Source organism: Olea europaea, chromosome 16 (assembly GCF_002742605.1).
Source record: "Olea europaea var. sylvestris chromosome 16, O_europaea_v1, whole genome shotgun sequence".
NCBI lineage: Eukaryota > Viridiplantae > Streptophyta > Magnoliopsida > Lamiales > Oleaceae > Olea > Olea europaea.
Genome location: NC_036252.1, coordinates 7,745,696 through 7,759,325, shown reverse-complemented (window position 1 = coordinate 7,759,325; position 13,630 = coordinate 7,745,696). Strand labels below are relative to the sequence as shown.

At 31.0% G+C, this 13,630-nt stretch overlaps 2 protein-coding genes across 2 annotated transcripts in view; both read left to right on the top strand.

The window, feature by feature from the left end:
* Positions 1 to 5,505: 5,505 nt before the first annotated feature.
* LOC111411983 (probable indole-3-acetic acid-amido synthetase GH3.1) lies at positions 5,506 to 8,040 on the top strand. Its single transcript, XM_023042696.1, has 3 exons — positions 5,506 to 5,876; positions 5,977 to 6,078; positions 6,503 to 8,040. The coding sequence occupies exons 1-3, from the start codon at positions 5,557 to 5,559 to the stop codon at positions 7,863 to 7,865; spliced, it is 1,785 nt and encodes a 594-aa protein (XP_022898464.1). The 5' UTR covers positions 5,506 to 5,556; the 3' UTR covers positions 7,866 to 8,040.
* Positions 8,041 to 9,614: 1,574 nt separating this feature from the next.
* LOC111412581 (pumilio homolog 12-like) overlaps positions 9,615 to 13,630 on the top strand; it is an 8,037-nt gene continuing 4,021 nt past the window's right edge. Inside the window, exons 1-2 of the mRNA XM_023043516.1 lie at positions 9,615 to 9,620; positions 9,750 to 9,800. Of these exons, the coding sequence (XP_022899284.1) occupies positions 9,615 to 9,620; positions 9,750 to 9,800 (57 nt within the window). The remainder of the gene's footprint in view (positions 9,621 to 9,749; positions 9,801 to 13,630) is intronic.

Sequence of the window (13,630 nt, the reverse complement as noted above, 5' to 3'; positions counted from 1 at the left end):
ACCTATGTTGAAGATTTTGTATATATTTGTGATTGATTTATAATTTTTTAAAAATTAAGGGGATGTAGTTGCAATTAATTATTTGTTGTTTCTTTTCTTTTCTTTTTGTTTTATTTGAATGGAGGGTAAAATTGTCCAAAATTGGTGAAAATGACGTTTAGCTTCAAGAAAGGTGGAAATAGGGGGTAAAAATGCAAAAAAAAATAAAAAATGAAAGGTATGGACGTTTTCCACAATAGAAATGAAAGGTAGAGACGTTTTGTGCCAATTACCCTTTAGAAAAATAATTTGATACATATTATTTTCTTGATATTTTGACTCGTGAAGATTTTAACATTTTGTCTATATAAAATCTATAATGATTGAGATTGAGGACATTAAGTACATTTAAAATGTGATATAACTAATAAAAAATGTGGTATGAATATATTTACACATGATTGAGAATTATAGGCACGCTAATAATAACGTGTTTAGTACATGTTCAAATAAAATATGTAATGTTCCTTTCTTCAATTGATAAATTTCGTCTTTGATTTGTTTTGAAAGGGCATCTTTCCTAGTTCGTGGTTGTCCATCTTATTGTATCATACACACCATAGATGCTCAATATAAGCATAAAAAACTTTTTACTTTCACAATGCGATTTGTTTTTAACTTTGTAAAGTATTCGAATTTACTTTCGCTACGAATGGATTATTGAGTTGTCTATTTCAAATGAATTATAAGTAAATTAGATATTGTGGAGAAATTTATATCTAAAACGGCAATTCATAATTAGGCCTTTGCAAAATCTAACACGACATGCTTATTTTATCATTTATAATTAGGTGACCATGTGGTTGTATCAACATTTGATGGACACAATGTCGCTACATTAGACTTATGTTTGAACAAATCAAAAATTCAAAATACCGTGACATTGACATAATGTTAACTAAATATATGTCCACTACTCAATATGTTTAAACAACCATAAAAATTTGAACTTTTGCCTCTTCTATTTTTTGCTTTTGTTTTTGGGTTGTTTTCGATAAGTCGAGGTCAAGATATAGTGAAGAAAAATTATTTCGTGAAATCAACTCTAAATTCATAAAAAGTAAGATTTAATTGTCGGCAATAAGTTTTGGACTAGATATGGTGATGGATAGAAAATGATCGATGGAAATTATTTATGGAGTCAATTCAAATTTTGTATCAAGAGAATAAGATTTGTTGTTGTTGATAAGTCGATCAAGAGAAGTGACTAAAAATTATTCATGTAATTAAACTCTAAATTCACCAAAATAAATTGTCGACGAGTTGATCCCAAAACATATTGATTGATCGAAAGAAATAACAATTAATTTAGTTATTATTATTTTTTTATGGAGCTAACTCTAAATTCATATAAAAGAAAAAACTTAATTGTTGTTGTGGATAAGTCGAGCTCTTGTGTAATTTTCTTCGAAAACCTAACATGATTAGAAGGGTTTGGTAGGAAAATAAACAATTTGTCCCAACTAACATTTGACTGAGGATAAATCCAAATTTGTTTAAGAAAATGGAGTGTTTGAGGGGAGCAAGAAATTTTGGCGTGCATGATGGGGTACGTTGTTACAAAATTTAATTCGAATTTAAATGACTTTTGTGCAAAAATAAGTATTTTTTTATATGAATTCTAGTAATCATTCTTGGATTTACTTTGCAAATTGAGTTAATATTTGACGTACCACCGGCATAATGTCAATTTTAGCTGCTAAATATGTTTCTTTATGGTCATAAGTAAGTCGTTGAAAAAAAAAATAAAAAAATCCTTGATAGAATCCAACAATTTCGTTGCAAAATACATCATGACATAAGATGTTAGAAAATAAATATCTCGGTCGGTCGGTCTATGTTACTATCTTCTATTTATTATTTTATTTTTTTAAGAAAAAAAATATTATAAGCACCAACTTTAAAATGTATATAATACTTGATAACATATTAATATAAAATTATTATTTTTACTGCATTATCAAATTTTATGAAATAAAATGTCATAAAACAATTTTTTTCAAAATTTCAAACCTAAAGTATTTTCTAGGTGGATGTTTGGACATTCAAAACATTATAATATTTGTATAACTCTTTTTTCATTAATTTTGTACAATTGTGTCAATTCAACTTATCAAACATACGTAGTTTTAACTGAGACCCGATCAGTGTTCATTTGCATTCTAGATCGATTTTCAAAACATTAGAATGTTTTGTATATCTCTTCCACGTTTATTTGCATTATTATATTTCCCAGTTTTTTTCCACAACAATCAATGTTTGGGAATTGAAAGGAGGACCAACACAAATTCCAGGAATTATGCAGGAAATGAGTAACAACTTGTTTAGTTGTACTATTTTACTTCATTTTGCACATTATTATAATGGCCTTTAGGCAATAAATTCATCCAACGAATGCTAAGAAATTTGCACAAAGACAACAAGATAAACGTACCATGCACATCACTTAAATGTGTCCTAAAAGGTATTTAAAAAAAGAGCAACATTGTTTAAATTTAGGAAATGTATACAAATATATGTGTATTATATCAATTTGTAGCTTTTACGTTGAGTTAACTTACAATGCAACATGTCGCTACACATCATGATAAAACGTCAATTTTCATTGGATGAGAAAAATGTCTATGTGTGTACATCTCTTTTTGATAATTGATATACAAGTTTAAAGAATATGAACTGTTACATGAAGATGGACCAATCATACTACGCACGTCACTTATATGCTCCAAAAGGTATTTAGAAAAAGAGCAACGTTTTTTTTTTTTTTTCAAGAAATAGAAGATGTCTTTCTTGTCTTACATGGGTAAGATTGAATAGCAACCAAGGTGAATCAATTGGTTGTGGTTTGGAACCGTTTGGATTGGTTGTTGGTAGAGAAAGGTATGTTGTACTGAGTCTGGAAAACCACCGTTTGAAGATCATTTTGAGAGAGCTTCCGCAACAATGAGAGAAATGTGTGTCTGTGCATATCTTTTGATATACAAGTTTAAAAAATATTGCTTCACATGTAGAGACAGCTCATACCATGCAGTCACTTAAATATGTCCAAAAGGTATCGGAAAAAAGAGTAACCATTTTCTAAAAATAAGAATGTAGACAAAAATTAAATGCAAGTTCGTGTTTTGTATTACTTGAGTAGCTTTACATAAAACTAACACACAATGTATCGCCGCCCAGGGCACATTTAAGTTGGCGGAACAATCACATTGGGGGGCTCTGGAACCAAGCGTGGGGAGTTCGATTCCTGGTGGGAACCTTTGATCCAATAAATGAGGAATTATTGATGGATTAATCACCACGGAGGAGGCTTTCTTTGGGGAAAGAGTAAAAGCCATGTGGGAACCTGGAAACCAATAAGGGCACATCCTGCGATTTACTTCCCTGAGCAGCTGAGAGGCCGGAGGTTCAGGGACGAGGATATATAGTCTGGCGCAATTTGGGACACCTCGTTAAAAAAAAAAAAAAAAAAAAAAAAAAAAACACACACACACACAATGTACCATGTCAAGAATTCTCATAACAAAATATCAATTTTCACGAGCTGAGAGAAAGATATATATCTCCACATCTCTTTTTATGTATGAGTTTAATGAATATGTCCCTTCACACATACCACGTGTTAGGTTTAATACCTCAAAATTGGGTTGAAATCTTGAAAGATCGCGTTTGACTTGAATTTGAAAAGAAACGAAATTACATCCAAGATTTTTTTCCTTTTACACGGTTTAACCTAATTCTAGTATATTTTCTTACCTTTTAGGAATTCATTAGGTTTATGGACGTGACTTATAAATTAGAGACTCATTTATCAGTTCTAATGAAGCATTATTGATGTACTATATTATTCTCTCCATATTGTCAGGTTTAATAAAATTCATTATTTCTCTACTTAAATTCTCTGTTCTTCTTTACTTTAAATCTTGTTTTGATATTTTGTGATCTTGTTTATTATTTCAAGTGGTGTTCATTAAATCTCAATTCTTACATTATTGGTCATCGATCCCAACACCACACCACGCACATCATGTTCCCAAAAGTGTTGAAATAAAGAGTAACCATTTTCAAAAACTAGATATTTCATATTTGTACGTGTATTAACATTATATGTCGAGACTCCTTACAATAAAATATCACTTTTCACAAGATGTGAGAAATATGCTTTTGTGCACTGTCTTTTGATGTATGATCTTTTAAGTTAAAATACAAGAATCACTTAACAAGTTGATGTTTGGTTTAGTTAAAAAGTTGATAAAAATTGTTAAAAAATAATTTAATAACATATTTCATGGAATCCATAATTTTATCTATTTTTCGATCACAAGTTTTGTTAAATTTTATTAAAACATATTAAAATTTTAATTGTTAACAAAAACAAAACACAAGCTAAGGCCCCGTTTGGTAGGATTTTTTGCCCCAAAAAATTGATTTTTTGATCGTTATTTTACTATTCAAACCATAATTTTTTACTTCTTCTCTCACATATGGACCCCACTTTTCTTCCAACGGTGAAAAAATCAATTCTCAAAATCCCTACCAAACGGGCCCTAAATAAGAACAAACATACATCAATGTCATAAACTTAGCCATTGTTTGAGCCCTATTTTTTCTAGAATACATTTTTTCGAAATTCATTTATAACCACACAATCTTTTATAAAATAATTGTACACATATTTGAAAAAATTTCTTCACTTTTAATTACACATTCTCTAAAAAATTATTAATTTATAATGCATTTTATTTTAAAAATGAGAATCAAAATGGCTTAGCAGGTACAAGTCAACACCGTACCAAAGGAAAACATATTACGTTGTACTCTTATGTCATGTACCATGACTAAGTAGTGCCGTGTAGCAGAAGTTGCCGCGCCGGCCGATGAAAGTCGTAATCATGACCGGCAATTCTGCCAGAAACCAGCTCCGTGGTAGGCTGACGCACACTATAGTCCATGCTACCTAACACAGACTTATGTGCTGACGTGTAATTGTGTGGGCTACGTGTCCCCTATAACGCGGCCAAGTAGACGTGTTTGGTAACCCTTGCCCCCCTTTGACCAGACACCAATTTATTATTCAAAAATGTCCCACGCACTCCCTTAGTTTAATACAATTTTCCTTTTTGTCTTTGCCACATGTGGACCGCACCATGACATAAACTCGGGATGTACTTAAAATATTTGTTTGTCTTCTTAAAATAGTAATTTTTTTTTTTTCTAAAATGATTGGTTAAAAAATTGAAAAACGTTTTAAGTTTGCGTGTAAAACCATTTTATTATGTGAACGTGAATGTATGATTGAAAATATATTTTTGAGAAAAAATTTTGATTTAATAAAAGACAAACGAGAACTAAAAAGATGTAATTTAAAACTTAAATAAATTTTTGTGGTATTTTAATAATGCCCTCACTTCTTCTATATAAATGGTCAATCCTCTTCATTCCCTCCAAGTGCACTTCTTACCACCTTCTTCTCAAAACTCCTTACACTCTCTCTCTAAAAGTTTTCTTCCTCTCTCTAGAATGGCTTTCGATTCAATATTTTCATCGCCTTTGGGTCCTCCGGCATGTGAGAAAGATGCAAAGGCACTTCAGTTCATTGAAGAGATGACTCAAAATGCCGATGCAGTTCAACAGAATGTTTTGGCTGAAATTCTCAACCAAAATGCTCAGACTGAATATCTTAAGCGTTTCAATCTTGACGGAATTACGGACCGTGATACTTTCAAATCTGTAATCCCAATGATTACATATGAAGATCTTCAGCCGTTGATTCAAAGAATCGCTAATGGTGATCGTTCTCCAATTTTATCTGCTCACCCCATTTCTGAATTTCTAACCAGGTGATTAATCAGGCTCATCCCAGTTTTTATGCATATTATATTATTTTTTTGTAATTTGTAAAAGGATGATGAAATGGGATTTTTATTTGTTTAATTACAGCTCTGGAACTTCAGCTGGAGAAAGAAAACTCATGCCCACAATCAAAGAAGAATTGGATCGCCGTCAGCTTCTTTACAGTCTTCTCATGCCCGTAATGAACCTGTAAGTAGCTATTTGTTATTACTAACTAACAGGGTCAACTGCATAGTATTGGATGGTTTACTCAGTACGCAAAGGGTAACGGCTGCGACTTCTCCGTCATATATATATATATATATAATAATTAATTAGTCCCTTGTATAGGGGATTTTGCCAATAGTTTACCATGGCTAAGATAGCAGCAGGTGATTGAATGTGTTGAAATTGCTTTTTCGTGCATCTGTCAACAAGATACTGTCAAGCGTAAATCTGGCAAAATCTCCGAGGGCAACGTAGTACAATTGATATTATAGTTTAAGATTTTGTTTGCGGTTCCATGAAGTCCAGTACGTGTCGTTAAAGTTGTTTTTTCTTGGGGAATTCCCTTTTTTTTTTTTTCCATTTAAATGAGTCTTTTCTTATATGGCATGTTTTGCGTGTGCAACAGTTACGTGAAGGGATTAGATAAAGGGAAAGGACTGTACTTTTTGTTTGTGAAGTCAGAGACAAAAACTCCGGGTGGACTTCTGGCACGGCCCGTTTTAACAAGCTACTACAAAAGTGAGCATTTCAAGACCCGTCCCTACGATCCGTTCAATGTTTACACAAGTCCGAATGAAGCAATTCTTTGTGCCGACTCATTCCAGAGCATGTATACTCAAATGTTATGCGGTCTCTACGAAAGCGAACAAGTCCTTCGGGTTGGGGCTGTGTTCGCCTCCGGCCTCCTCCGAGCAATTCGGTTCCTCCAACTCAATTGGCCACAACTCACTCACGACATACGGACCGGTTCACTCAACACGAAAGTGACCGACCCCGCAATTCAGGAATGCATGGCCCAGGTTCTTAGACCGGACCCCGACTTGGCAGATTTCATTGCCAAGGAGTGTGCAAAGGAAAATTGGAAAGGGATTATCACTACAATTTGGCCTAACACAAAATATCTTGATGTTATTGTTACAGGTGCAATGGCACAATATATTCCAACTCTTGATTACTATAGTGGTGGACTGCCCTTAGCATGTACCATGTATGCTTCTTCAGAATGTTACTTTGGGCTCAATCTTACACCAATGTCCAAGCCATCTCAAGTTTCATATACCATCATGCCTAACATGGCCTATTTCGAGTTCTTGCCCCACGGTCCTAACTCGTCTAAACATGCTCGTAAACTCGTTGACCTCGCTGACGTGGAAATTGGCAAAGAATATGAACTCGTGATCACAACTTACTCTGGATTGTGTCGATACCGAGTCGGTGACATTCTCCGAGTCACTGGATTCTATAATTCAGCACCACAATTTCACTTCGTGAGGAGAAAGAATGTTTTGTTAAGCATTGACTCGGACAAAACCGATGAAGCTGAACTACAGAAAGCGGTTGAGAATGCATCTCAAATTTTACAAGAATTTAATACCAGTGTGGTGGAGTACACAAGTTATGCTGACACTAATACAATTCCTGGTCATTACGTAATGTATTGGGAGTTACTAGTGAAGGACCCCACCAACTTCCCTAATGAGAAGGTGCTGAGCCAGTGTTGTTTAGTTATGGAAGAGTCATTGAACTCGGTGTACCGACAATGTCGAGTTGCCGACAACTCAATCGGTCCACTAGAGATACGAGTGGTAAAAAGCGGTACATTTGAAGAGTTGATGGATTATGCTATATCGAGAGGTGCTTCCATAAATCAATACAAGGTACCAAGGTGCGTTACCTTTACACCAGTCATGGAACTCCTTGACTCACGAGTCATCTCGGTACACTTTAGCCCCTCATTGCCCCACTGGACCCCAGAACGACGTCGGTAAATGGATAAAGGAGCATCCTCTGAAAGTTATGTTATGTTGGTGCAAGTTAATTTATTAAGAAAAGTGAAAATGATGTGATATTTTTAGGCTTGTTCAATGCATATTTTCGTGTATCCACTTAAGTAAACCAATTATGAAATAATTGACTAGAATTTATGATGTTTTCTCTTTCTAATTATTGTTTAATACCTCAATTTCTTTCTTTTATCTTGTTTTCAACAAAGAATAGGTCATTGGATTCTGAAGTGTCATGTTTGGAACCTGGTAGAGTTCAGCTTAGGACCTAAGAAATGAATATAAACTTTGACGAACGAAGTTGTGTAGTTTTCTCAATCTTGCGAATAAAATAATGAATTCATCGTTCATTGCACAAGTCGCTTTTTGAATGATGTTATCATTCTGTTGTGCTTTAGACTCGATCTCTCAATATCTCGATAACAATATCGTGAAACAACACTATTTTTTTAGTAATTTTACATGATTAAATCTTGCTTTAGACTACAATCATGAACTTGTCAATATTTTGGGACATATATACTAAAGATCCATATAATATTATTAATTATTTCTTAAAATATTCTATATTACGATAGAAAGCTAATACAATATTATTAGATATCAATTCGTAGTTTGTACAGTGCTATTAAGCCTATCTTGATCCGCTTGGACGGGCCAGAAACTTGTCGACCGAGCCCTTTACTAGATCGAATCATGTGACCAGAATGCAATGACCTAATCAAAAATCAGGTCAACTAGCAGCTTTTTATAAATTTGTTGAACCGATGGACTCGTCTAGACCGTGTTTTAAAATTTTTCTTTGAAATTTTTGTGTCAATGTTTGGACCTCAATGTACCAAGAATGGCACATCAACACTGGAACCAACAACAATTTGTAGTCATTTGTGTAATAAGCTATATCTAAGTCATAAATCATTTACTGCGTTCTTAAAAGTATTGTATAAAATTACAGTCCAACATCTTCATTTTATAGTACCAAATAATTATGTTTTAAACTTAAGATACGTATGAAAACAATAATTTTAATTAAGATGTATTGAATATTTAATATACATAATTTTTTTATCCATACATAATAAATGGTTTGAGCGTAACACAGATTGGAATAAATATAAAAAAAATTAATATAATATTCAAAATTATAAAATCAAAATGTAACCATTACCACTAATAAACGAGTTCACAAGAATAATAAATTAAGATATAAAAATTTTATTAAAAAATAGCTTAAAAACTTTAATTTTGTCTCAACAAAAAGTTTTATACTTCAATTTTTATTTCTATTTTTTTAAAATAATTTTTAGGCAATAAGCCACCTGTTCGATCACTGACTTGTCGGTCCAACCAATGACCCAATATTTTGGTACTTCGACCGGGATCCGAATCAAATCTAATACCTATGATTTTGTAATTAAAGTATTGTGGGATATACTTAAATTTGTTGCAACTAAGGGCCCTTTAATTAAAATCCCCATGCTATGCTTTTGGACTTTACTTTGTAAAATTGCTGGTCACCCTCTACATGTCACAAGAGGAATCATATAAACTCCTTTTCACTCATTGGCCTTAACAAAAGAAGCAAAAAATATCCATTAAACAGAGCATGATATTGACAATATCTTTATGGCAACAGTCTTTACTAGGGGGTGTAACTTGTCTCCACTTTTAAAATCATAATCCTTTTCTTGTTCTTTAATTTTCATATATCATGCACAAGAAGTGCTTAATTCAATGAATGTAATGAATAAAATTGATTGATCCAAATGGATCCACATACCTAGAATTGATATGGATGCTATCCAATTAACCACTAACTAGATATGTCTTTCATTTAGGATTTCATAATTTTTACGTAATTCACGGCAGTCAACAAGTAATCTTCTTCTATATGAAACATCAATTAGTGCGATGATTATTGTACTAATTATGATAGTGTTTGTTATTGTAAAAAACCCATTTTGGGGTAGTGACAAACATTGATTTGGTAAATTTCTTGTAAATTAAAATGATGTTTCTCCTTATCAATTTGGAAAAGCAAAAAAGTTTTTACATGCTTGTAAACTAAAGGTTTGAATTTACTCATTATTATTGAAATTGTCATTTTTGTCATATCCATTTCATTAAATCTTTTGTGGATGCAAATATGGCTAGATAAGATTGAGTGATTTGAGATTAGCATAATTTTATTAGTCCATTAATTTCTCATTCAAAGTATTTTGACAATTGAATGAGTAAAGTTCATCTCTTTTAATGATTAAAAAAAAAAAAATTACACATTTATTCAAAAGTTTTCTTGACTGTCAGTTGAAATGAAATCGTCCTTTCTCTTTTTTGTTCAATCATATAAGTACAAAATTTTATTTGAGAACTTTTAAGAGGATAATACATAGGAGACGACAAATCTTGAACCTAGTGCTATAGCCAAATTGATAGTCTAATCGATATAGTCGGCCCAAGCAACTTGGTGGTTTTAGGCGAAAAAATTTGAATGGGCGGTTTCATGAGTATTCTTTAAAATATATATATATGTATATATCTCATTTCTACAGGAATATTTCATCATTAAATTGAACATTTCTTCACCAACAATGAGGAAATTTTCTTTTCATAAACTTGTATTGAAGTATGTTGAGTTCTATGTAAAAATTGTTTTTCTTGCCTTTTGAGCAATGATCTAAATAGCATAAAGTATGATTAGGCGACAATCTCAACTAAAATTTTAAGTTTCTTTTAAGTTTTAAGAGTCTAAGCAAGATGAGACAAAGTTTAGATAAAGTCTACCATAAGAAAGTGTAAGCGTGATTAGGCTGTAAGGTCAAACTTCAAGCCTAGTCGAAACTTGGGCGAGCTTTATAGAATAATGCTTTTGAGATGGACAATTATTGATTACATTGCTTAAAACAAAAAAAAAAGGATTAAATCTGACTAGTCAAGTTTATATTACAATGCATGTTCAATATACAATATATAACTAATTATTTCAATAATTTTTGTGACATAGTTGATCGCAAATACAATTTTATCTACTTCAATTTTGAAAAATCATTTCTGGAAAAGCCACATAAAGTGGAACAATATTCTATAGGCAATATATGCATTCAGAAAAGAATCGACTCTGATGACATAATGAAAATTTTCCTTTCGTACATTTTCTTTTCGTCTTGATAAAAATTTCTCTTATACGCTTAATTCTGGATTGATTTAAACCTTCTGGTCAGAATGTTCATCATATTTTAATACTTTTTCAAGATTGAAAACATTTCTTTTGAAAATATTTTCTTTGCATGATTTTAATTTCTTGAAATTAAATAAAATTTGTACATTTCCAATTGGTGAAATCTAATTCAAATTAAAAAAAAAAAAAAAGACTCGATCAACCATGAAAGTAAAATAATCAAAGGATCCTTCAACGAGTAATGCTACTTGTACATCATGATTTACACAATGATATACAGTAAAAGAAAAAAGTAAGTTAAAAATTAGTTAATATAATACACATCATCATCTTTTAAATTAATCTGTAAGCCAAGATGTACAAAATAGATATTGTATTTTTATCATCATCAAAAACTTTGCTACATGTACACTATAGTTTACATTTTGTCATGTATCATTATCCTATTGGACAGTTTAAATTTCAAACAATTTTTTCATCAAATTGACACTTTACAACAATGTAAGTGTTAACCAAAATGTTAAAAATCAGTGTACAAGTAACAAAGTTATTTCATCAAACTATTTTTATCATCATCAAGATATTGTAAACCAAGATGTACAAAATAGATATTATTTTGGCAACAATCTCAACTCATGAAATGTGAGATTTGCTTCCATTTCATTTGAAATCTTTGGCAGAAATCATAGCATATAGAAATCTTTTTAATTTTTGAAAAAGAAGAAGAAGAAAGAAGACTTTTAATTGACCCTTGACAACATCAATATGCATATCTCCACGTCAAATTAAAACTCTTAACTAACAAAATTAACTGCAAACAAAGTATCACAACCCAACAAAAATTCGAAAACTGGTCAAGAAAAACTCACCTTATAATCCTCACTAATTAAATAAAAATATCGAAGTCGATAAGAATGGAAGTGATAGGAAGAAAAAAGGGAAAACGTAAAAAGGATATATTGTTCAATCATTGTTGATGCTTTGATTGCAAATTGTAAACTATAAATGAGAGGTTTATTGCTTTAATTAAAATTTAAAAGTCTAGGATTTTCATGAATAGGTGTATTCAATTGAAACTTTTGAAAACTTTGATGAACTTTTTTTAAGTGATGGTTTTTGTAGATTTCGTGGATCTTTTATAGATTTGTATGGAATTAGTGGAAATCTTTTCATAGACTTCTATGGATTTTTATTTTAAAATTTTTATAAACTTTCATGGAATTCAAAAGACTTTTGAAAACTTTCGTTTAAAATAGAATTCACGTGAATCTAGTGTGAAATTCTCACATAGTTGTTATTTTCCTACAATTTCCCTTTTCCTTCCCATTCTTCTTCCCATACAATAAAAAAAAATTGAAAAAATAAAAATTTAAGACCTTATTAAATAAATAATAATCAATATTATACATATATATGATTCAATATTATTAATATAGTATACTTTTTAAAAAAAATAAAAATTAATATATTTAAATTTAATTACAAATTTTTCATATAAAATTTTATGATTCAATAAAAACATAGATATTTTTGACAAAAAAATGAATGAAAAAAGAAAAAAAATTACAAGAATCCAATTTAATTTTTTCATAGAAAATAGAGATAAATGATAAGAGAGAGAGAGAGAAAGATAAATGTAATCAATAGAAAAAAATAAATTTTAATCATACATATCCATGGAAGGAAAGAAAGATTGGAAAAAAAAAAAATTGTGAAAGTCTCCTAAAATCTTAAGATTAATGAGAGATAAATTTTAAAATTTTATATGAGTACTTTCTGAAGTTATTACAATTTGGATACCCCAAAACTTATAGAGACTTCTAAAAAGTTTTAATTGAATACATCATAACTTTTAGAAACTTTTTAAAAGTCTATAAAAGTCTCCATTGAATACACTGTGACTTTTAGAAAGTTTCAAAAGTCTCAATTGAATATTTCTAGACTTTTTAAATTCCAAAAAGTCATTAAAAGTCTCAATTGAATATACCCTTTAAAGGTCTGAGATTTTCACGAATAGAAGTCAAAATAAATAGAAAAAAAATGAGGAAGAACAAACGTCCTTGATTTTGATTGTTGGGCTCTGGCTGGCTAGGTATTTATTGGTAGTTAGGTTGGATTTTGTTTTAAATTTTTTCTCTTTATTTTTTCTTAATAAATTTATTCATTATTAAAAAGAGAAAAAAAAAATTGAGGCTTTGCGCAAGTTTGGGCCTTATGCAACCATTAGATGGCTTCTTGATCGAGCCGACTCTGCCAATCCAGTTTGATCGATGAATAATGCTATCTATAGTGAAGGTTGTCGGTAATCGCCCCACGTGATATATATGTGTTGTTTTGTTATTTGATTGTGCATTAAATAACAAAGCGACAAATGTATGCGATAAGTTTAGAATTTATTAGCAACATAATGATCAAATTTTCATGCTGATTTAAAACTTGAATTTGATACTTATTTGGTTGCATGCATGAAGATAGAGAATGAAACGGTTTCTCTTTAATTCTCTCTCCAAATTTAACTATTTTCTCGCACTGAATCTCTCGTTTGAGAGATATTTACTAAATCTCAAAGCAA